At 47.7% G+C, this 22,299-nt stretch overlaps 1 protein-coding gene across 2 annotated transcripts in view; it reads right to left on the bottom strand.

Annotated features, from left to right (window-relative positions):
- Positions 1–21,228, bottom strand: part of GRM7 (glutamate metabotropic receptor 7) — a 577,049-nt gene extending 555,821 nt beyond the window's left edge. For both annotated transcript variants that reach the window (XM_056855460.1, XM_056855468.1), the window contains exon 1: positions 20,708–21,228. In XM_056855460.1, the coding sequence (XP_056711438.1) occupies positions 20,708–21,217 (510 nt within the window). In that variant the 5' untranslated portion in view covers positions 21,218–21,228. The remainder of the gene's footprint in view (positions 1–20,707) is intronic.
- Between the last annotated feature and the right edge of the window lie 1,071 nt (positions 21,229–22,299).

Genomic DNA, 22,299 nt, shown 5'->3' with positions numbered 1-22,299 from the left:
CAGACAATCCCATGCCTGAATTCACAGATATTCTTTCTATAAGGGGCATAGTTTCACACACAGAATGCATCGTTGCATCCATTATTCTACAAGAAGGGAGCTAATAAATAGACCCCACTGTTTTCTCTCCCCTCCTTGATCAGACTTCCATAGCAAGGAGAGCTTGCAGAAGAGAATGACAGAAGAATGAATATTTGGGAGATGCATGCAGCCCCTCCTTCCAGTGGAAGCCAGTGGCTGCAAGTGTTTGCATATGTGTAGTTTAGGGTTGCCAGGGCCCTCTTTGTCACCAGCAGGAGGTTTTGGGGGTGAAGCCTGAGGAGGGTGGGATTTGGGGAGGGGAGGAACTTCAATGCCATAGAGTCCAATTCAAATCAAATCAAATCACACCTTTATTTGGCATTTAAAAAGTACATAATGAGGTTAAAAGGTGATTTATAAACTTTTGACAAAGATCTTTCTTACAACATTAAAAGTTAAAATTTTAATATAAATCCCAGGAAGCTAGCAACCCCTGCAGTAACCTGGGAATAAATATCACTTAAAAGAAATCGAACTAGCTCCTTATCAGTGCCACCAGGGCAATCTGTCAGTAGGGGTTCGATGACCTGTTCCCGTAAAAGTGAGCCATGCTTGCAATGTAGTAGTACATGGGCCACGGTTTCCACATGTCCAGAGGCACAATAACACAGCCTTTTCTCATAGGGGATTCTGGCATACGGTATCTGCCCGTGGTCCAGGCCATGGGGAGAAAATTTAGACGAGCTTGCATAAAGAGATGTCTCAAGAAAGGGGAGGTCAGAGTGCAAAAGCAGCTGGGTAGCGAGCCCGAGGCCGGATAGATACCAAGAGCTAAGGGTGAGCAAGAATTAGTAGCCATAGAGTCCAATTGCCAAAGCAGCCATTTTCTCCAGGTGAACTGATCTCTATTGGCTGGAGATCAGTTGTAACAGCAGGAGATCTCCAGCTAGTACCTGGAGGTTGCAAGGAAAAAAGACACCACTGTGCGTATACCTGAAGGGTTTGGAAATCAGCACAGGAGCGAATATAACAAAGTGCAAATATTTATATAAATTGCTGCAACATATAACATAGAGTCACAACTTATTGAACAAACAACCTAAATTATCTATCCTACTATGTACAATGTATATTACAACAATCAAGTTGGAACAAACCAGACTTGAAAATTCAAAGTATAGGTATAGTCCTTAGGTTATATTCACAAGGAAGTCTTTGGTTCCTCTTCAAGCTTTAAGTGGTGTTACTGATGTTGCCATGAGATGATGCTAAAAATTGAAGAAGGGATACGTCTGTTTCGAATTCTTTGGCTTTACATTTCTTCATCAGTCCCTCCTTAGACATATAAAGACATAGTATCTTTTCATATAATATCATCCCAATAGGCACTCATAAATTCACTTGTAATCATTATAAACATACCGTACTTACAAAAATCAGTCATCATGTAATATCTCCAGCTTACATATTGCATGTTTGCTAACAATTCAAGCAGGATAAATTTTAACCAGTTCCCACGTAGGGTAACACAACTGTGTAGCAGTATACTCTCCTAATTTGCTAGCTAGTAAATAGCTTGCGGGTGTGTGTGAAAGGGAAGAAGGCTAACCATTCTCATCTGTTGCAATCTAAGAGCTGCTGAGTCTGCAGAACATTTAAAGGGGCCATGTCCTATTGCAATCTGTCAGTTTATAAGAAGCATGATAAATCATTCTCCAAATTCAAACCTTGTGGAGTGATGGTGTTCAGGAGATGGATGAAGTATGCTTCCTTTTGTCTTAATATCTTCTCAGTGTCACGTCTATCATACCTCCTCCCTTTGAGACACCATATAACGAAAAAGTGGAGAAGTAGCTGGGTAGCAAGCCCGGGGCCGGATAGATACCAAGAGCTAAGGGTGAGCAAGAATTAGTAGCCATAGAGTCCAATTTCCAAAGCGGCCATTTTCTCCCGGTGAACTGATCTCTATTGGCTGGAGATCAGTTGTATCAGCAGGAGATCTCCAGCTAGTACCTGGAGGTTGGCAACCCTAGTGTAGTTGTGAATTTCCTGCGTTGTGCAGGGGGTTGGACTAGATGACCCTCAAAGTCCCTTCCAGCTGTATGTTTCTATATTTCACTTTTTAAAAGCCAAATGAATGCACTGATTCTCAGGATCCTAAATGTTGACCCAGCACCAGTTTCAGTAGCTGCTTGATAAAATCCTGGAATAAATGCAGTTTGGATAGCCTTAACCATCAGAATTCCTCTGGCGTCAACTTTATTTCCCAGTGTGACTAGAAAAATTACACCGTGTTGTGTTGCAGCCTCTGAAACAACCATCTTCACACTTTTCAAAAGCACAGCCTAGAGTGTTTTACAGTGCAATCCTATGAAGAGTTATTTACTTCGAGGGGCTTAGGCTGGAGTAACTCTACAGAGCCCTGGTTGTCTAGTCTAGCTGTATATGAGACTACAGCAAAACCATTCACTGGCTCTCCACCCCAGTATAATGTCCTATCAGACCACTGGGGGACCTGGGATGGGGAGGTTTTCTATCATGAGCTTCTGAAACTCGGGCTAGGATCAAGGAATAGATCCATCATAAACACGGCTCTTTGTTTCAAAGAGTCAGTCCTCGGAGACTGCCGTTCTGATGTTCTATTCTCTTTCCTCTCTGTCAGCTCATGCCACCTTCTCCTCTCTCAACTTCTCGTCAGTTTGCTTAAAAAAAAAAAACACACACACACACAGTCAAGTGCAGCCTCAGTTACAAACGCACGATCCCAGATATTCTAAACCCAATAGAACAAGTACCGTGCTGAACTGTCTTCAAATTATATAAAATAAAATAGGTCAGGACAGGCCAGCTTCGGCGAACTTTGGCTGCGCCATCTGTGCAAAGATTCTACATTCATTCACTGCTGCACTGAAGAGTACTACAAATTAAGCTGCCCTCTGTGCACATCTATGAGAAAGGGAGAAGGCGAGGGAAAAGGAAAGTCTACCCAAACCTATACTTGATATTACTGTCAATTTGAATATATATATATTTCTTAGTCATGCAGTGCTCGGAAGCAACCCCCCCATCTCTCTCAAAGCACGGCGCTTTTTTCCAGCTAGCTAAAAGATGACTACAGTTGTGTTGAAATGAGACAATGATGTAGCACTTGACCAAACTATGCTACACAGTTGGGACCCGCATTGTCCAAAATCATAGAATCATAGAGTTGGAAGGGACCACCAGGGTCATCTAGTCCAACCCCCTGGACAATGCAGGAATTTTACAACTACCTTCCCCACTCACACCCCCAGTGACCCATACTCCATGCCCAGAAGATGGCCAAGATGCCCTCCCTCTCATGAACTGCCTAAGGTCATAGAATCAGCATTGCTGACAGATGGCCATCTAGCCTCTGCTTAAAAACCTCCAAAGAAGGAGCACTCCAGGAAATAGCACCTGATACAGCACAGACTGTTCAATAGTGTGTTTCTTCATCTGGGCAATTGTAACCTAAAGATTGGCTCAGGTGCTTTAAACATCTAGCTCTTTAGTAAGCCCAGAGGCCTCTTCACTACATTTTTTGCAGTCAGTCTATGTTATCTGTCCCCTGGCTAAAGCACGGAGCTACTCTACCTGCATTTTCAAAGTCCTTGATAGAAGGAGGAGAAGAGTTGCTTTTCTATATGCTGACTTTCTCTACCGCTTAAGGAAGACTCAAACTGGTTTACAATCTTTTTCCCTTCCCCTCCCCACAACAGACACCCTGTGAGGTAGGTGAGGCTGAGAGAAAGTGACTTGCCCAAGGTCACCCAGCTGGCTTCATGTGTAGGAGTGGGGAAACAAATCCAGTTCACCAGATTAGCCTCCGCTGCTTATGTGGAGGAGTGGGGAATCAAACCTGGTTCTCCAGATTAGAGTCCATCGCCCCAAACCGCCACTCTTAACCACTACACCACACTGGGAACGCTAGTGAGTCTGAGATAATTATCAAAGGGGCAGGTGGATGATATGCAGCTTCTTTTCAGAACATGTTTTACCCTATGTACAGAATGGCTGATATCACCATTCTTTATTAGAAAAGAAAAATATCATGCATCCAGAGATGATGGGCAATTTCATTTAAGAAATTTTAAACTGGTTTACTGGTTCTTTACATGCATTACCAAATCCTTTATCAGGCCAAATCCAGTGGCTGGAAGTTGTCCATACATCGCGTCAGGCTCTATCTAGTCTCCTGCCTGTCAGTCTAATTGCCTTTTCCATCAACGTAGGTCTGATTGCTGGCCAAGCTTTGACAGGAGGTCTGCATTTGCTGGCTTGGTGCCTGAGTGTAATGCTTTGTTCATCAACAGTGGCATATAATAACTTATAGTGCATATATATTAGTTTCCAGAGCTGCTGTCTCTTGATAAAGAACATGAAAGGAGGGGCTGTGGCTCAGTGGTAGAGCCTCTGCTTGGCATGCAGAAGGCCCCAGGTTCAATCCATGGCATCTCCAGTTAAAGGGACTAGGCAAGTAGGCGATGTGAAAGACTTCAGCCTGAGACCCTGGAGAGCCGCTGCCAGTCTGAGTAGAGAGTACTGACTTTGATGGACCAAGGGTCTCATTCAGTATAAGGCAGCTTCATGTGTTCATGTGATGTTAGGTATGCATGATGAAGAGGATACTGTATAGATGCCTTTTAATGCACTTTAACCCCACTGCCATAGGCACAGGGGTTAAACAATTGATTTTCACCTAACGTTTGAAGCAAGCTTATGAGAGGACTTGGAATTCTACTAATTGGAAGTAATTCAGAAGGGGTTTGGATAGGGATCCTACCCCTTGATGAATTCTAATGCCATGTTGTGGTAAGCCATGTATGCAAATAACTCCCCACATATTTAGGGCTGATTAAATCGCTGCAAAATAATAAATCTTCAGCAGATGAGCATGCATTGTGTTGGAGTGAGTACAATTTGCATTAGCTGTGTTGAGTCAACACATATCATAGAATCATAGAGTTAGAAGGGGCCATACAGGCCATCTAGTCCAACCCCCTGCTTAATGCAGGATAAGCTTAGAGCATCCCTGACAAGTGTTTGTCTAGCCTCTGCTTAAAGACTCCCAGTGAGAGGAAGCTCACCACCTCCCTAGGTAGCTGATTCCACTGCTGAACAACTCTTACTGTAAAAAAAATTATTCCTACAAACATAAGAACATAAGAAAGGCCCTGCTGGATCAGACCAAGGCCCATCAAGTCCAGCAGTCTGTTCACACAGTGGCCAACCAGGTGCCTCTAGGAAGCCACAAACAAGACGACTGCAGCAGAACCACCCTGCCTGTGTTCCACAGCACCCAAAATTATAGGCATGCTCCTCTGATACTAGAGAGAATAGGTATGCAGCATGACTAGTATCCATTCTAACTACTAGCCCTGAAAACCCCTCTCCTCCATGAATATGTCCACTCCCCTCTTAAAGCCCTCCAAGCTGGCAGCCATCACCACATCCTGGGGCAGGGAGTTCCACAATTTAACTATGCGTTGTGTGAAAAAATACTTCCTTTTATCTGTTTGAATCTCTCACCCTCCAGCTTCAGCAGATGACCCTGTGTTCTAGTATTATGGGAGAGTGAGAAAAACATCTCCCTGTCCACTCTCTCCAAACCATGCATAATTTTATAGACTTCTATCATGTCTCCCCTTTGCCGCCTTCTTTCCAAGCTAAACAGCCCTAAGCGTCCTAACCACTCCCCATAGGACAGTTGCTCTAGTCCCCTAATCATTTTGGTTGCTCTTTTCTGCACCTTCTCAAGCTCCTAATATTCAGCCGGTACCTTTCTGCCCACAATTTAAACCCATTATTGCGAGTCCTATCCTCTGCTGCCAACAGGAACAGCTCCCTGCCCTCCTCTAAGTGACAGCCCTTCATATACTTAAAGAAAGCATTCATGTCCCTCCTCAACCTCTTCTGCAGACGAAACATTCCCAACTTCCTCAGCCTTTCCTCATAAGGCTTGGTCTCCAGGCCCCTGATCATCCTCGTTGCCTTCCTCTGCACCCACTCCATTCTGTCCACATCCGTTTTGAAGTGAGGCCTCCAGAACTGCACACAATACTCCAGGTGCGGCCTGACCCATGCAGTGTACAGTGGAGCTATGACATCTTGCACTTTGGATGTTATGCACCTGTTGATGCATCCCAAGATTGCATTAGCTTTTTTTGTCGCTTCATCACACTGGCTACTCTTATTTATCTTACAGTCCACCCGTACCCCAAGATCTTGTTCACACACACTGCTACCCAGAGGTGTATCCCACATCTCCCATATCAAATGATTTATCACAAGGATCTCTACCCACATGGTTGTTTTACAAACAACCAAGCACATCCAGAGCAGACCCAAGTACGAAGTGGTAGGGGACTTCTTTCAAATGGATTTGAAGTGGATGGCAAGGGTGTTGTCTTCATTGTGCACTAAAATACAGTGGTATGCCAATTTTATATCAACCTAGTGATTTTTTTTTAAAGATGAGAACTAAAGTTGTTTCCACTTTCAGTTAATGTATACCGTATATACTCGCGTATAAGCCGAGTTTTTCAGCCCAAAAAAAGGGCTGAAAAAGCGGTAGAGGGAGGAGGGAGGGGGGAACTTACCTCCACCGTCTTTTCCTGGCTGGGAGCGGCCTCCAGAGGCGCCCTGCGGCCGCGAGGAGGCCACCCAGCCGCCCCCGCCGCCTTTTCCAGGCCGGGAGCGGCCTTTAGAGGCGCCCTGCGGCCGCGGGGAGGCCGCCCAGCCGCCCCCGCCGCCTTTTCCAGGCCGGGAGCGGCCTTTAGAGGCGCCCTGCGGCCGCGGGGAGGCCGCCCAGCCGCCCCCGCCGCCTTTTCCAGGCCGGGAGCGGCCTTTAGAGGCGCCCTGCGGCCGCGGGGAGGCCGCCCAGCCGCCCCCGCCGCCTTTTCCAGGCCGGGAGCGGCCTCCAGAGGCCCCCTGCGGCTGCAGGGAGGCCGCTACGCCGGCCCCACCGGGCCCGCCGCCAGGAGCCCAGAAGGAACGGTAAGCCTGCGCGCGCGCGGGGGGGGGGGTTATAAGCCGACCCTCGGCTTATACGCGGGTGCCTAATTTTTCCCCATTTTTGGGGGAAAATTAGGCACCTCGGCTTATACGCGGGTCGGCTTATACATGGGTGTATACGGTATGTGTTCATCAGTGAAAACACCATTGGGTGAGGAATAAAAGGAAAACAATGGAAGGCGCCTATCCCTATCTCTTTGCTCACCCGTTCTTTTATATAAATGTCAGAAATTAAAAGGAATTAGAAAATGACTCGAAAGTCTTAAATCAAGCTCAACATCCTGGTTCCAAAAATCATATGGGTCTCCAAGATCTCCTTTTTTCCCTTTAGAAATGATGCTGAGTAACGAGCAGAATAGGTTACCCCTTATTATTCAGTGATGCTAACGTAAGAATAGTAACTAGACTTCAAGCTTCTGTGTGAATGTACTATCAACTTCCAAGTCTTGTATCAGTGATCTGAGAGAAGGCACCATTAAAAACTGTGTAGAAAAACATTCAACAGGTGTGGACTGACTGCTACCACAGTGGTGAGAAAGGCTCTGCCTTCTAGAGCTATTAAAACCACAGGAATCCTCCTTTCTTGCTTATAGTGCTTCTCAAACTGATGATGAACACGTCACTCATAGTGCTTCTCAAACTGATGAAGAACACCTGGTTGGCCACTGGGTAAACAGACTACTGGACTTGATGGACCTTGGTCTGATGTTCTTTATGTTCTTATCCATGGAATATTTGGCATCTGGGAATCTTTGGCGCCGGATAGCCTCTACACCAAAAACACTAAATGGCCATAATTCCATTGTTATTTCAAAAGCATTTGGCGGAATCCTTTCTCTTGATGCCATATGACTAGCTGAGACTAGTTCCCCATTCCTGGTACAAATGGCCATTGTTCTGTCTCCAGCCCATGATTTCCATCTCATTCCTTCATACGTTAATCACTGGGGATACATCCCACAGTCAGGCTTCGATAAACCAAGGCTGTCTTTACTTGAGTTCTTGAGTGGTACCTGTGGGAGGTGACTGGTTTCCAAGAGGTAGCATTGCCCTTCCACACTTTTGTTACTAAATAAGTGAGGTTGCTTTCCATCATGCTGTTCCTGTTTTCCCAAGACGTCCACCCCACCTCCAGTGCCCTGACTGTATCAAAAATCACGCTTCTAAATTGGCTTTAATTACATGCTTCATATCTCCCAATATTATGACAAAAATTGTCATATTCCTATCCCCAGGACACTCTGTATTCTCATTCATTGAGATTAATTTGCATAGTGCTATAAATAGAAGTCACAGCATCTGATACGACGCTACAGTGCATTTGGCTGGATTGATCAATGCCTCCAAGTCAAAACTGATTTTAGAAGGCAAAATAGAAAATGTGGCCTGTGCAGGTTTATCTTATTAGCACTGTGCCATCCCAAATGTAATCAATATTACTTTCATAAAAATTATTATCTTTCAAAAGCCATCTTCATTTCAAAGAGGATGCTTTCGTTCGGTAAGCCTTTGTATTCCTCAAGGTATTTTGATGTCATCAGTAGACTGCTTATTTGGCAACAGATGATGCTTTCCACAGTGTTATTGTCCCACAGGCAGTTGCAGCCTTTTCTAGTGCTAGAAACACAGTCTTTCATCCATGTTTTCTATAACAGAACTACACTATCTTTGCCTAGTCAAGATATATACCAATGCCAGCTGATAAAAGAGGGTCTACGAGTTGTGTTGGATAATGCATGTGGACAGGTACCTGGTCAGACTTTGTTGTGTCTATATTCCAGTGATTTCATTCATTAAGTAATTAATGTTTAAATATTTTTATCCTGCCTTTCTCTCCTAAGATCACTTCAGGTGGCTTACAAATTGAGAGTTACCCAACAGACTGGAAGAAACCCAAGAGCACCAAGAAATTAATACATATAATAAAATATCAACAAACAACAATGCCATTTTTAAAAAAAGACAGGCTGAACCTCTGAATCTTGAAATTACATACAAATCTTAACTTCTTCCAAGTGCCCCCTAAACACTCCTAATTTACAGTGTTTGTGTGGGATAAAAAAGCAGGCTGGGTCTTTCCTAGCATGTTAGGGTAGATAGTTCTACCTAACCAGAGCAACTGCTGAAAAAACCCATGACAAGGTGAACATATATCTTAGCAGCCTTTTGGAAATAAGTGGCACACTTAGGAAGAATTGTGGGAATGACTGGAGCTACTGGACATGGGGAGAGGCAGTCCTTTCATTGTGCTTGTTTCTCTTTCTACTGTGTCACTGTCTGTCTGGTGTTTTCCCTACCTATGGAGAAATGCCCTCCACTGAGGAATTCACTCAGATATTTCAGTGATTGTGATTACACTGTGTGTGCGTGCTCAGGAACCCAGATGGTAACTCATAGTTGGCAGAAAGCAGTAGGTTGAGAAAGGAGCCATCCAGAACCAAGCACAGAACACTCAAGCTCATGGTTATGCTAATGACTCTGGCTGAAGCAGGTCAATGGTTTACCTTCTAGAAGGTGACACCCAAAGAGAAAGAGAGGGAAACAGCCAAAGTACTATAATGTATTTTCTTCCTCTTGAGGCAGGAGGATCAAAATTACCCCAAGGTTGGAAGGACTCCCCAAGGTAGATTGTAAATTCTGAGGACTCAGAGAAGTCCTCAGAATTTGCTTACTCTTCCATTTCTTCATCCATTTGGAGCAGCAACTTGTACAGCTCAAGCACTAAACCTTTGCCTAGGGACTCCAACTTGTCCATATGGTGAGGAACAAGGGGGAAGGTAAGGATGAATTTTAAGCTGCTCTGAGCCTGACCTTTGGGTTGGAGAGGGCAGGGTAAAAATGCAATGAATAGATAAATAAAATAATCTGCTGCTACTTCCAGTAGGAGCCCCATGGCGCAGAGTGGTAAGCTGCAGTACTGCAGTCCAAGCTCTGCTCACGACCTGAGTTCTATCCCAGTGGAAGTTGGTTTCAGGTAGCCGGATCAAGGTTGACTCAGCCTTCCATCCTTCCGAGGTTGGTAAAATGAGTACCCAGCTTGCTGGAGGTAAAGGGAAGATGACTGGGGAAGGCACTGGAAAACCACCTTGTAAAACAAAGTCTGCCTTATAAACATCGGGATGTGACATTGCCCCATGGGTCAGGAATGACCCGGTGCTTGCACAGGGGACCTTTACCTTTACCTGCTTCAAGTAACACTAGCCTGTTCTGTTTAAATATCATTTAGGATAGGTACCAAGTGTAGGGAAAGAGGACTACATGTTTTCACCTTTTCCTTGTACCCGTGCTCAGCCTGAATGCCTGAACAGACCAGGTGTGTTATTTTTATTCATTTATTAAACTTCCTTATGTTTTGAATGCTGTATTCCCGATCTCTGGAAAAACAGCACTCCTCTTCGGTCTTGCTATCTGAAGTAGTGGGAAGAACAGCAGGGAAGGTTGCCATCCCTGGTGGACCATAGATCAAAATTGTGAGGTGGCAATAGATTGCCCACATACTAGTTTATAGGCATGTAGCATGAGGCATGGCAACTAGGTGGAGGCTCTAAATGGTAACACAGGTACAGAGTGCTAGACTTGCATCTCTGTTATCGGGAGATACTTTCAGAGTTGCTGGGGACAGTAGGAGTTCCCCAGTTTGTTTTGGGCGCTCACAGGGAGTGAGGGATTGAGCAGTGTTTCTGACCAGAGGCCTCAGGCAGCTGTGGGGCTTTCTAACTTCTCAGGAACCACCTCAAAGGAACAAGGAGGGTTTGCAATTCCGTTCCTTCACACTGCCTTCAAGAATTTATAAACACGGGGATTTATGGAGAATCCATGACCAAGAGGGGGGGGGGGAGATGCCTAGTGGGAAGGAAAAGGCCTTGTTGCCTGCAAAAGCAAATATAGCTACATAATGAGAACAGAGGGACAAGCAGTAACCGCAAGAGAGGAAGTGTAGCCACAAAATTAGGGCATGTTTCCGAGTGGCACACTTAAGATCATAAGAACATAAGAAAGGCCCTGCTGGATCAGACCAAGGCCCATCAAGTCCAGCAGTCTGTTCACACAGTGGCCAACCAGTGCCTCTAGGAAGCCACTAACAAGATGAGTGCAGCAGCACTTAAGTGAGACAGCTCTCACTGGGCTAGCTATCTAGGAATAAAAAAGTGAGAGGATTTCACAGAGTAAATTCTTCTGCCCCCTTTATCATCCTCTCAGCCTTTTGGAAAAGGTTCCTTAGGGTGGACAGAACTGTCATTGTCAATTCTTCCTCATCATCACCCTACAGATATTGGGTCTCCAGTTCAGGAACATGCACAGATTACTCGATGACTTGTCATTTGATGGTATGTAGCAGAATGTGTCATAGACTGTGCAGAAAAACACTGTGTCTGAAGTGATGAAAGCTGTAGTACCTGTGGTGACCAATCTATAATGATTCATTTACATTTGCAACTAATGACCTGATGCTGCAGTCATCCAGTTCTAAATAGACATGTATGCGAAAGCTAGCTCTAATGATGATTAAGATACACTTTTGGCACACACACAATCCCTCAAGCCACTCACAGCCTTAGTCTTCTACTGGGATGACCAGTGAGCTTGCCAAACCTGAGCCAGAGGATTAAGCATAACTTCTAGCTTGCTTGCTTATGTATCTCCTACTCTTAGCCAGAGAGTTCAGCCATAAAACCAGTCTGACAAAGGCAACATGAGTTAGGAGCTCGTATCAGCAGAATAAAACTGCTGATATCATACTGCCATTGTACAAATCTATGGTGAGACCACACTTGGAATACTGAGTACAGTTCTGGTCACCACACCTAAAAAAAGGATATTACAGTGCTTGAGAAGGTGCAGAAAAGAGCAACCAAAATGATTAGGGGACTAGAGCAACTGTCCTATGGGGAGTGGTTAGGATGCTTAGGGCTGTTTAGCTTGGAAAGAAGGCGGCTAAGGGGAGACATGATAGAGGTCTATAAAATTATGCATGGTTTGGAGAGAGTGGGTAGAGAGAAGTTTTTATCCCTCTCCCATAATACTAGAACGCAGGGTCATCTGCTGAAGCTGGAGGGTGAGAGATTCAAAACAGATAAAAGGAAGTATTTTTTCACACAACGCATAGTTAAATTGTGGAAATCCCTGCCCCAGGATATGATGATGGCTGCCAACTTGGAAGGCTTTAAGAGGGGAGTGGACATATTCATGGAGGAAAGGGGTATTCATGGCTACTAGTTAGAATGGCTGTCAAAGAGGACATTTTGGAGGACTTTGATTCATAGGGTCGCCATGAGTCGGAAGCGATTTGACAGCACTTAACACACACACACACACACACACAGTTAAAATGGATACTAGTCATGATGCATACCTATTCTCTCCAGGATCAGAGGAGCATGCTTATTATTTTGGGTGCGGTGGAACACAGGCAGGATGGTGCTGCTGCACTCGTCTTGTTTGGGGGCTTCCTAGAGGCACCTGGTAGGCCACTGTGTGAGCAGACTGCTGGACTTGATGGGCCTTGGTCTGATCCAGCAGGGCCTTTCTTATGTTTTTATGTTCTTATCACTGTTGCTGATGCCACCCATATCTGAAGCAGTCAGCCACTTCCCCAAAACATATATCTTTCTACTCGTTCCTCCATTTTTGAGAAGCCATCACTAGACGGAACAGCGGCTTCAGGCAGCTGGCCAAGGTTCCACAGATTCGAATAACTGTATGATATAAGTGGTGAACGTTGATCCCAAAGAAACCCTCAGCACACTAGCATACACACAATATTTGCTGAAAGCAACCTTGGAGCCAACAGCAACAGCAACCTTGGAGCAGCCAATACTGGAGAACTCTGGATTGAAAGAATACAGCCAGAATGGGGTTTACCAGCCTGTTTACATGGGAAAACACAGAATATTATCTCCATGTCCTGGGGAAGGGTCAGAACTGATTTTGAGATTCTGGGAAGATTTGCATAAGATACATTGCTGAGTCTAACTCTGCAACCCTAAGCAGAGTTACCCCCTCCTCAGTTGTATTGTCAGTGGGGGTCCTTTGAGTCTGATGTAATTGAGTCTTTGTATGTTTCACAAGGATGTCCATGAAAACCTGTTCCTCGCTCGTATCTCTTTGTCACACTTTAGAGCAGTTTAGAGAGTTCATTGATTCTTGTAGGTTATCCGGGCTGTGTAACCGTGGTCTTTGAATTTTCTTTCCTTACGTTTCGCCAGCAACTGTGGCAGGCATCTTCAGAGTAGTAACACTGAAGAGACACTGTCCTTCTGAAGAGACTACTCTGAAGATGCCTGCCACAGTTGCTGGCGAAACGTCAGGAAAGAAAATTCCAAGACCAAGGTTACACAGCCCGGATAACCTACAAGAACCAATTAATCATAACTGTTAGTTAAACATTAAACTTAGAATAATATTTGAATATATATTTTTATAATAGAGAACTTTTAATTGAAAATATTAATTTATTATGGGTTTATAACTTTGTTTCGCGGACCTGAATTTAATTTTCGTGGACTCCTGGGGGTCCACGGACCCCTGGTTGGGAACCAGTGCTTTAGAGCAACCAGAAATGGGCTAAGCCTGTGCAGTCGAGACAATCACAGTTCTCCGCAGATCTGAGAAGCCTTGACAGTTCTCAGAATGGAGAAACCTATCTCTTGTTCCAAACAGTAGTGGTTTTTATTTAAAAAATGGCATGCATTCGCACACACACACATAGATAAAAATTGCTTTAATATTTTAACCCATAAATATTGTTTATATTTTGCCATACATATTAAGCAGAGTTGTAAAATGGGGAACCAATCCATTAGGAGAGAGGCTAGGTTAAAAAAAAAAAAACACCATGGAAGAGGTTTTTAAATTTGTAGGGAGTTGTTAAAATGGGAAGCATTGAATATGACCCCCCCATCTACACTCTGAAGTGGTAGAGTCTTGGTCTGCCACTTCAAAATTCTGCCTCCTCATTCTGCTGCATATGCGGAACAGGCCTAAGACTTTCTTTCAAAGGGTTCACTCTCCTGACCCAAATGAATTCCATCAAGCCCACCATTACAGAGGAATACATACACACCAGGGAGTAGATGGCTATGCAAGCATACATTTTAGAACATGTTGATATTTTAAACTGCCCTAATGATTTAAGACTCTGCTGTGACTGTACCAACGACAATAAGCAGCCACACAACTGTCAAAGTAAAAGTGTTTTTTTTTTTTCTGAAGGCATTTTTTTAAGGAAGAGGTATGTCTTATTGGTCCCACAGATATTTCTTCTTAAAGATGTGACTTCACATAGAGATGAACGTAAAGTAGAAATTCAAACACTTTCCCCTCTGTTCAAACATATCCCCCCCCAATGAAAAAGAAAAACTCCTTAATGATTGCAGAAGCAACGAGCCAACACCAACACATTTTAATTGCAATGTCTATCAGGAAGGTATGCTAAATTTACATGTAACAAAATAAGGCTAGTGAACCCAGCAACACTGATTCACTTGCTTTCTTATATTGGCTCTCTTTAACTATAGGAAAAAATGATTTTTATATCCCAATTTTCTCTACCTTTAAGAAGCCTCAAACTGGCTTACAATCACCTTCCCTTCCTCTTCCCACAACACACACCCTGTGAGGTAGGTGGAGCTCAGAGAGTTCAGACAGAACTGTGACTAGCCCAAGGTCATTCAGCAGGCTTCATGTGGAGGAGTGGGGAAACCAACCCAGTTCACCAGATAGAGTCTGCGGCTCATGTGGAGGAGTGGGGAATCAAACCCAATTCTACAGATTAGAGTCCACCACTCCTAACCACTATGCCACACTGGTAGTATTAGTAAATGCAAACAGCTAGTACATGCATATATTTACTATGTGACTGTGGCCCATTTGTGAATATACTGCCAGTCACTTCAGCACTTTCTTCTCTCCACTAAATTGGTCTCAACAGATGTGGGGGGATAAAACAAGAGTATGCAGGATATTGTCGAAAACAAGCATGTTTGGGTGAAGAGAATCTTGACAGCAACCATTCATCCATGTTCAAGCAAGGAAAGAGCTCGGTAATGAAAACCCTGCAAGGTCCAAAGTATATTTTCAATCGGAGAGGTGGGTGAGGCTTAGAGAGAACAGCTTGCCAAGGCCAACTAGTGTGTTCACAGCTGGAGTAAAACTCCAAGGAGTGATTTAGCCAGTAAACAGCACCAGCTTTGCCTAAAAGGGTACACTGGATTTTGAGTCAATCTTCAGAGCTGCCAAGAACCAGTAGAGATCCCCAAAGAGTTCCTCCTTTACACAACCCAGACCCAGTCCAAATATGAACAAAGATTAACATTACTTTCCTGACTCCATGAGTCCCCTGGGTGATGAGGCCCCCAGGAATTTGACCCCCTTCTAATCCCCATGGCAGCTCTGATGATATTTGGCAAAGAAGAAGACTAAGAAGAAAAAGAATTGGTTTTATATGCCGACTTTATCTACCACTTAAGGCAGAATCAAACCAGCTTACAATAAACTTCCCTTCCCCTCCCCACAACAGACACCCTGTGAGGTAGGTGGGGCTGAGAAAGAGTGATTAGCCCAAGGGCCTCTGGCTGGCTTCATGTGCAGGAGTGGGGAAACAAATCCAGTTCACCAGATTAGTGTCTGCTGCTCATGTGGAGGAGTGGGGAATCAAACCGAGTTCCCCAGATCAGAGTCCCCAGCTCCAAACCACCGCTCTCAACCACTACACTACACGCTGGCTCTCATACATACGAGATGCACTAGTGAAACCTCACTAAGAACATTGACATTAGATGAGTCTGCCGCCTTTATTTTGCCCTCCCTTTCATCCCACTCCAGTGCCAACACCTAGTGCTGCAGTATCAGTGCTCTGTCTCCCTCCTGCTCATGGCTAAACATGAGGCTCATTGGTGACTTCCTATCTCCTGCCTCTTGTCAGTCTCCTGCCTCTTGTCAATCCCCTGCCTCTTGTCAATCTCTTTTCATCTTGTGTGTCTGTGTGCCTGTGTGTGTTTGGGGGGGGGGGAGTTAACGGACAAAAATCAACAATGGGGTGCAACCATAAAGAGTAGTAAAAGGAAATAGAACTCAATGCACGTAAAAAACACCTGATTTGTAAAAAATATTCATACTTGGTAAGAAATAAACTAGGCAGTAGCTTCTAGGGGTTCTTTGCGGCACAGCAATCACAGGCTGCTATGTGGGATTCATATCAGAACGCAGCCCTTTTTTTTTTTTAAAGTGACTTTATTCATTGAATTAAGAACCTGCATTAAAAAAGACTTATTATGTCTGCCTTCCTGCCACATTATGTAAGATCAACAATGCCGAAGTTATAGCGGGGAGGGGGTTAGTTACTGTGGGAATGAAGCTTTCTCAGTAAAAGTAGGTTGTGACTGCTTTTTTTTTTTTTTTTTAGCTTGTGAAAAAGAAAAGCCTCAAGCGATGCTGTTTAACTAGGGCTTCCTCATCTCTTTAATGGTATCTCTCTTGGCATGAAACGAAGCGGAGCAGGAGTGTGCAGTCCCGGAGCCTACGGACCATCGCTATCACCACCACCACCATCATCACCACCACCATGAAAGAAAGATATGTTCCATAGGCATGCATCCTCTGCCCCCCTCCCCAATTAGATCTCATTCACGCAACAGATACAAATTGTGGAGGAAGCCTGAGTGAACATTTCTGCCATGATGGGACCATGAGCTCAAGCTCCATCATGATAAGATGATTGTGGTCTCCTCCACTGGGCAACTAGTCATGCATTGTAGATCCATAAGAACATAAGAAAAGCCCTGCTGGATCAGACCAAGGCCCATCAAGTCCAGCAGTCTGCTCACACAGTGGCCAACCAGGTGCCTCTAGGAAGCCCCCAAACAGGCCAAAGATAAGCTGCCCTTCCATTTAGAGAGAGGGAAAATGTCTAGGCAGAAACCCACCATCCTTCCCAGAGAGAGATTCTTTGAGGCTGCCTGAAGCAGAAAGCCCTGACTCTTCTGCATCTGTTCAGTGAATGCATGTGAGAGCAAGTCTCGGCTCAAAGGTCTGGGTAGGAGAGGTCTGTAGGGTTGGTAACTAGAGAGTCAAGTCAAGGTGGCCTGAGACTGGATCGCAGACCTGGGTGGAGAGAGGCGACAAGAAACCCTGCCCAGAAGAGGGGTAAATCAATTTGGTCCGCCTGTCGAGGAGGAGAACAGAGGTGATTGGTTTTCAAGCTCTGAGGATGGTCACAAGATTAGAGGAGACCTCCTGAATAAAACGGGAGTCCTGTATTCCTGCTGCCCAGGATTCCTCTTTCACAGGTAGTCTCAGTGCAAGCCCAAGGTACTCCGGGAATGTATGGGGAGAGGGACTATTTTGTTGGAGGCCAGCCCTGGCAGTTCCCCACGGATTTTGTTAAGTTTTTCTTGTCCTGGTGCTAGGAAGGGACAACTATGCTAGGAAACTTTCCAGATGCAAAAAACAAAACAAAACAAAAAAACCCACCACCAACCAAAAGCCACTGCATTCTGCAGAATGAAATCCCACCCTACTGCTAATGGCAGAACTATTTCGTGGTGGGGATCATAGAATCATGGAGCTGGAAGGGACCACCAGGGTCATCTAGTCCAACCCCCTGCACAATGCAGGAAATAAATGCAGGGTCCTTTTGTCTCTGGCCATGTGATGACTGGTCAGCTCGCCACTGACCCTCCCCTTCGGCACTCCGGATGACAGCTCGGGTGTAAAAAGAGGCAGCTGTCGTGGAGTGGCGTCCGAGGAACGGGAGAAGCAGCGCGAAAGCCCGCTTCGCCGGGCAGCTCCGTCTCCTCTTGGCGCTGCGGAAGGCGGGAGCCGAAGGATCAGACTTCGCTGCCTTTGCAGAGCCACCCAGCAGCAATGGGAGCCAGAGGCGGCGGCTCCCATCCCTGGTGGAGACAGACACACACATGCCACTTATGCACGGGAGGTTTTGCCTTGGGTTTGCCGCTCTCTAGATGCACCTTTCCCCCATCCAAATTCTCAAAACTCTGCATGGGGGCGGGGGGGGGGGCTTGTTGCGGAGTGCTGAGCATTCGGATGGGGAAAAGGTGCATCAAGAGGGCGGCAAACCCAAGGCAAAACCTCCCGTGCACAAACGGCCTGTACCGACTGCCTTTCTCCCAGCACCAGCTTCTCCTAGGCCGACAGCAAGGCAACGGCTGCGTTTGCAGGGCGATCAGGGTCTCGATGCAGCCTCAGAAAAGGCGGAGAAGGGAGGCAGGGGAGGAGCGGGCAGCTCTCCTCGGCCGCGGGGGGAAGGAGGGACGCGAGAGCCGAGTTGGACAGCGCCGAACTTTACAGGGCGCGCTACAAGTTGATGCATCCCCGCCCTTTCGCCCAGCCTCCCCCTTTCTCCCCTCCTCCTCCTCCTCCTCCTGCTGTCTCTTCTCACCCCTCCTCCTCCTTCGTCTCTCTCTCTCTCCCCCCCCCAAAGGGACACCTCCACCTGTTCTGAACGGTTTCAATTTGCAAATTAGAGGCAAAATTGCAGTGTGTTGCAAAGGCTGACGGTTGAGATCTCTCTCTCTCTCTCCCCCCCCCCCAGTTCCAGGGAGCTCTTTGCGCTCTCTCGCTCTCTCCCTTCCTCCCCTTTCTTCCTCTCTCTATATGACTCTCGATAGCAAACGCTGCCAGTCTTCTATTTGGGACCTCTTTGGAGTTCAAGGCTATAAATCGGCTTTCAGAAAAGAAAAGGGACAGCGGCGCCCGCTGCGGAGAAGATCCCCGTCCCCGAACTGGAAAGAGAGCCTTTGCTTGGGGTTAATTAAATCCCTGGTTTTTCTCTCTCTCTCCTGGATGCAAAAGCATTAGCTTCAAGAGAGCCAGGATGGTACCCAGTCGGGGTTGTATCTCCCTCGTCACCTTTCCAAGCAGATAGAACCTCTTGCATTTTTTTTAAAGGTGGGGGGGGGGGACAGCAGAGAAGCCTTCATCCAAATTCCCGTAAATCCAATTTGGGTTTGAAGGAGGACGGGCTTGCCTTTTTTGTGGGGGGGGGGGGGGGACGCCTCAAACGGACCCGTTGGCTTCCAAACCACGAAGCCGAGGAGGAAGGGATGCTTGCCATCAGCGCCCAGAGAGGAAATCGATTTGGGGAAGGGGAAAGCCAGGAGATGGGGAAAATCAAAGACAAACACATGGGGGGGGGGGAGGCATTGCAGCAACACATGCCGCCGTGCGCTCGCACACACTCGCACGAGTCAACACACACACACACACCGATCCTTTCATCCCGTTTTCTCTGCCACGGCTCACCACGCGAAAGAGGCGTCAAAACCTCCAGCGATCCGGATTGTGGTAGGGCGGAGAGCTGAGCATCCCTCCGCTCCTGCTGGGCTTCCTTCCCACCCAGAGTCTTGCTCTTGAAATTGACACGGGTGCCTAAGAAACTGATCAGGCGTCCAGGTTAAAGATGGGAGGCTTTACTTTTCATTTCAAGGCAGGGTTTTGTTTTGTTTTTAATGTACAGATTTTACCTCCCAAGGGAAAGCCAGAGATTGCTTGGGGTGTGTGTGTGTGTTTAGCAATTCAGTCCTAGACAGTGACAGATCTGGCTTGTACCCTACCCAGTTGCCTGAGGGGGAAAGCTCGCGGCCAAACGGAAAGTTGCCGGAAGACACCTGATCCAACAACCCGCAACGATCCCCTGAAGTTGCACCAACAAACACACCTCCAAAGCCCACTGACCAAGATGGAAAGTTAAAGGAGGGTAAAGGGTGAATAAAACAACGGCCCGGACGAATGCGAACTGCAGTAGGCGAGCACGAATCTCTTCCTCCTTCTGCCCAGATCCACCATTCAGAGTATGCGCTCCACCCTTAAGGCAACTATCCCTAAACTGATCGGACAGGAGTAGCAGTATGCAATCTATGTGCCTTAATAAGGGGGGGAGGGCTTGAATATTTCATGGTGGAAACCAAACCCTGGCAGTCCCCCCCCCCCGCCTTTCCGCTAGCCATCTTTCCCTCTAATGCAAAATCCATTTCAATCATCGCCTTGTCTCCCTCTCTCTCCCCCACCCCACCCCCAGCCTTCTTGATTCACAGATCGCTTCTTGGAAAATTGGATCATAAATCCAGAAAGTGCCAGGCGTGGAGAACGCAGAGACATCCCCGCCAGCGTGTGTAGGAAGCCCCGCAAGGGAAGGAACGGGAGAAACAGAGCAAGGAAGAGCGAGCCGGGCGGGACAGGTGGCTGGGGAAAAGAGGAGAGGCGAAGCAGACCTGGGGGAATGTGTGTCCGTGGGAGGTAGGGGCACACTTAGCGCTGCAGCTGGGGAGTCCGCCTGGTTTTACCTCGGTAGAAGTGAGTTCCCAGAAGAGAGGGATGTCGAAGGTAGGTTAGGTACTCTCTCATTATATAACGTTCTGCTATACCATATATGCATAGCATATAATAATCCTGTTGGCTCGTACAGTTTGCCAAATATAGCCCCAAATAATACAGCAGATTGGTTTTCACTGTCGTGCATAGATTCATATACCTCCTATGTGCATGTGCGTGCCTCTCTCTCTCTCTCTCTCCATATCTATGTATGCAAGCGCCCGCAGCGACACCCACATGCAAAGGGGATCCAGCCATCTCTCCGTCCCAGATCACCCAACAACCTGCTGCTGACGCCGTCGAGCCCCCCCCCGCCCCCTACCTGGAAGAGCCTCAAGATGTTGGCCACCATAATGGAGACGGAGCTGCCCGACGCCCCGATCACTCCCACCACTTTCTCCGGCTTGACAAAGACCGGCGGCTCCCCATTGGTGCACCTCACGTCGGAGGTGTCCTTCTGGATGAGCGCCTGGACGAAGGTGAGCGACTGCTCCAGCGCGTAGGTGTCCCGGGAGCAGGTGTCCAAGATCCTGGCCCCCAAGGTGACGTTGGGCAGGAGCTCGGGGTCGCTGTTGATCTGGTCCAGGGCGAAGAGCATGGCTTCCAGGCGGTGGATGCCGTTCTCCTTCTTGATGTCCCCGCAAGGCACGCCGGTGGGGCCCTTGGCGTGGACGGGGAAGAGCCCCCCCAGGGTGATGTCCCCCTCCAGGCGGATGGAGTGCGGGGCGTACATCTCCTGGCCCTGCGCCACGGCCGAGAGGAGGAACTCCAGCAGGCACCAGGGCAACTTCATCAAAGTCAGCAGCTGGACCAGCCTCCCCGGCTGGAGCATGCTGAGGAAGAGGAGGAGGAGGAGGAGGAGGAGGAGGCAGCTCGGTCCAGCCAGCCAGCCAGCCAGCCAGGGGTCCCTGGGCGCCTCCCGGCTGCGAGGATGTCCCCCCAGGGGTGGCCAGAGGCGCGGCGGGGAGGTCCAGCTCCTGCTCGGGCTGCCGTCGACGCTCCCGCCGGCCGCGCTGCCCTTCCTCCCGCGGCTCGGCACTGGGCGGAGGGGAGGGGAGGCGGCCGCTTTAAGGGCTCGGTCGGCTCCTCTCCGCCCCCCGCTCGCGCGATCTGCCCACCTCCTCCGCTCGCTCGCTCGCTCGCTCTCGCCCGCCCGCCCGCCTCCCCAGCCTCGCCGGCTCTCCCCGCGCGTCATTACGCAGGGATGCGGGCTGAGCGAACCGCCGGCGAAGGGGGAAAGGATGGCGAGGCGACGAGGGGAGAAGGAGGCGGCCGGGCTGGAGGAAGCCCGAGCGTCTCTCCGACACTAAGGGGTGATGGACGGGCTGTGGGGGGGGGGGCATCTCCCTCTGGCTTCCCCCGCTGGCGCCGGAGAGATGCCCCGCGCCTCTCCTGGGGCTTTTGCTCGGCTCCTCCAAGACAAGCCACCTGTTATCTCCACCCGGAGGGCACCGGGAGTGGGATGGGATGGGTGGGGTGGGAAATTTAGGCCATTTATGCATGGAAGGTGTTGCCTTGGATTTGCTGCTCTCTAGTTATGCACGTTTCCCCCATCCGAATTCTCAAAACTCTGCACGGGGGCTTATGGTTGAGTTCTGCGAATTCGGATGGGGGGGGGGGGATGTGCCTTGAGAGAGCGGCAAATCCAAAGCAACCCCCCCCCCCCATGCATAAATGGCCTTAGTGTGCCAAAATCGGATCCTTTCAGACAGGCGGGCTCTAAGCCCCCTGGGGAAGGAGCTGTCCAGCGCCAAGCAGACCGCTGGCTCCAACTCAACGGCGTTGGAGTCCCAAGACATGGATGGGGAAGAGGCTGTGATACTCTTCTGCTCTGCAGTGCCCACCTTGACCCCCAGGGCCGCGTAAAGGAGATGATAAAATGTTACACCAGCGTGGTGTAGTGGTGAAGAGCGG

The sequence above is a fragment of the Euleptes europaea genome, chromosome 1 (genome assembly GCF_029931775.1).
Source record: "Euleptes europaea isolate rEulEur1 chromosome 1, rEulEur1.hap1, whole genome shotgun sequence".
Classification (NCBI taxonomy): Eukaryota; Metazoa; Chordata; class Lepidosauria; order Squamata; family Sphaerodactylidae; genus Euleptes; species Euleptes europaea.
Note: the sequence above shows the minus strand (reverse complement) of the source record. Positions and strands in the feature narration are given on the sequence as shown.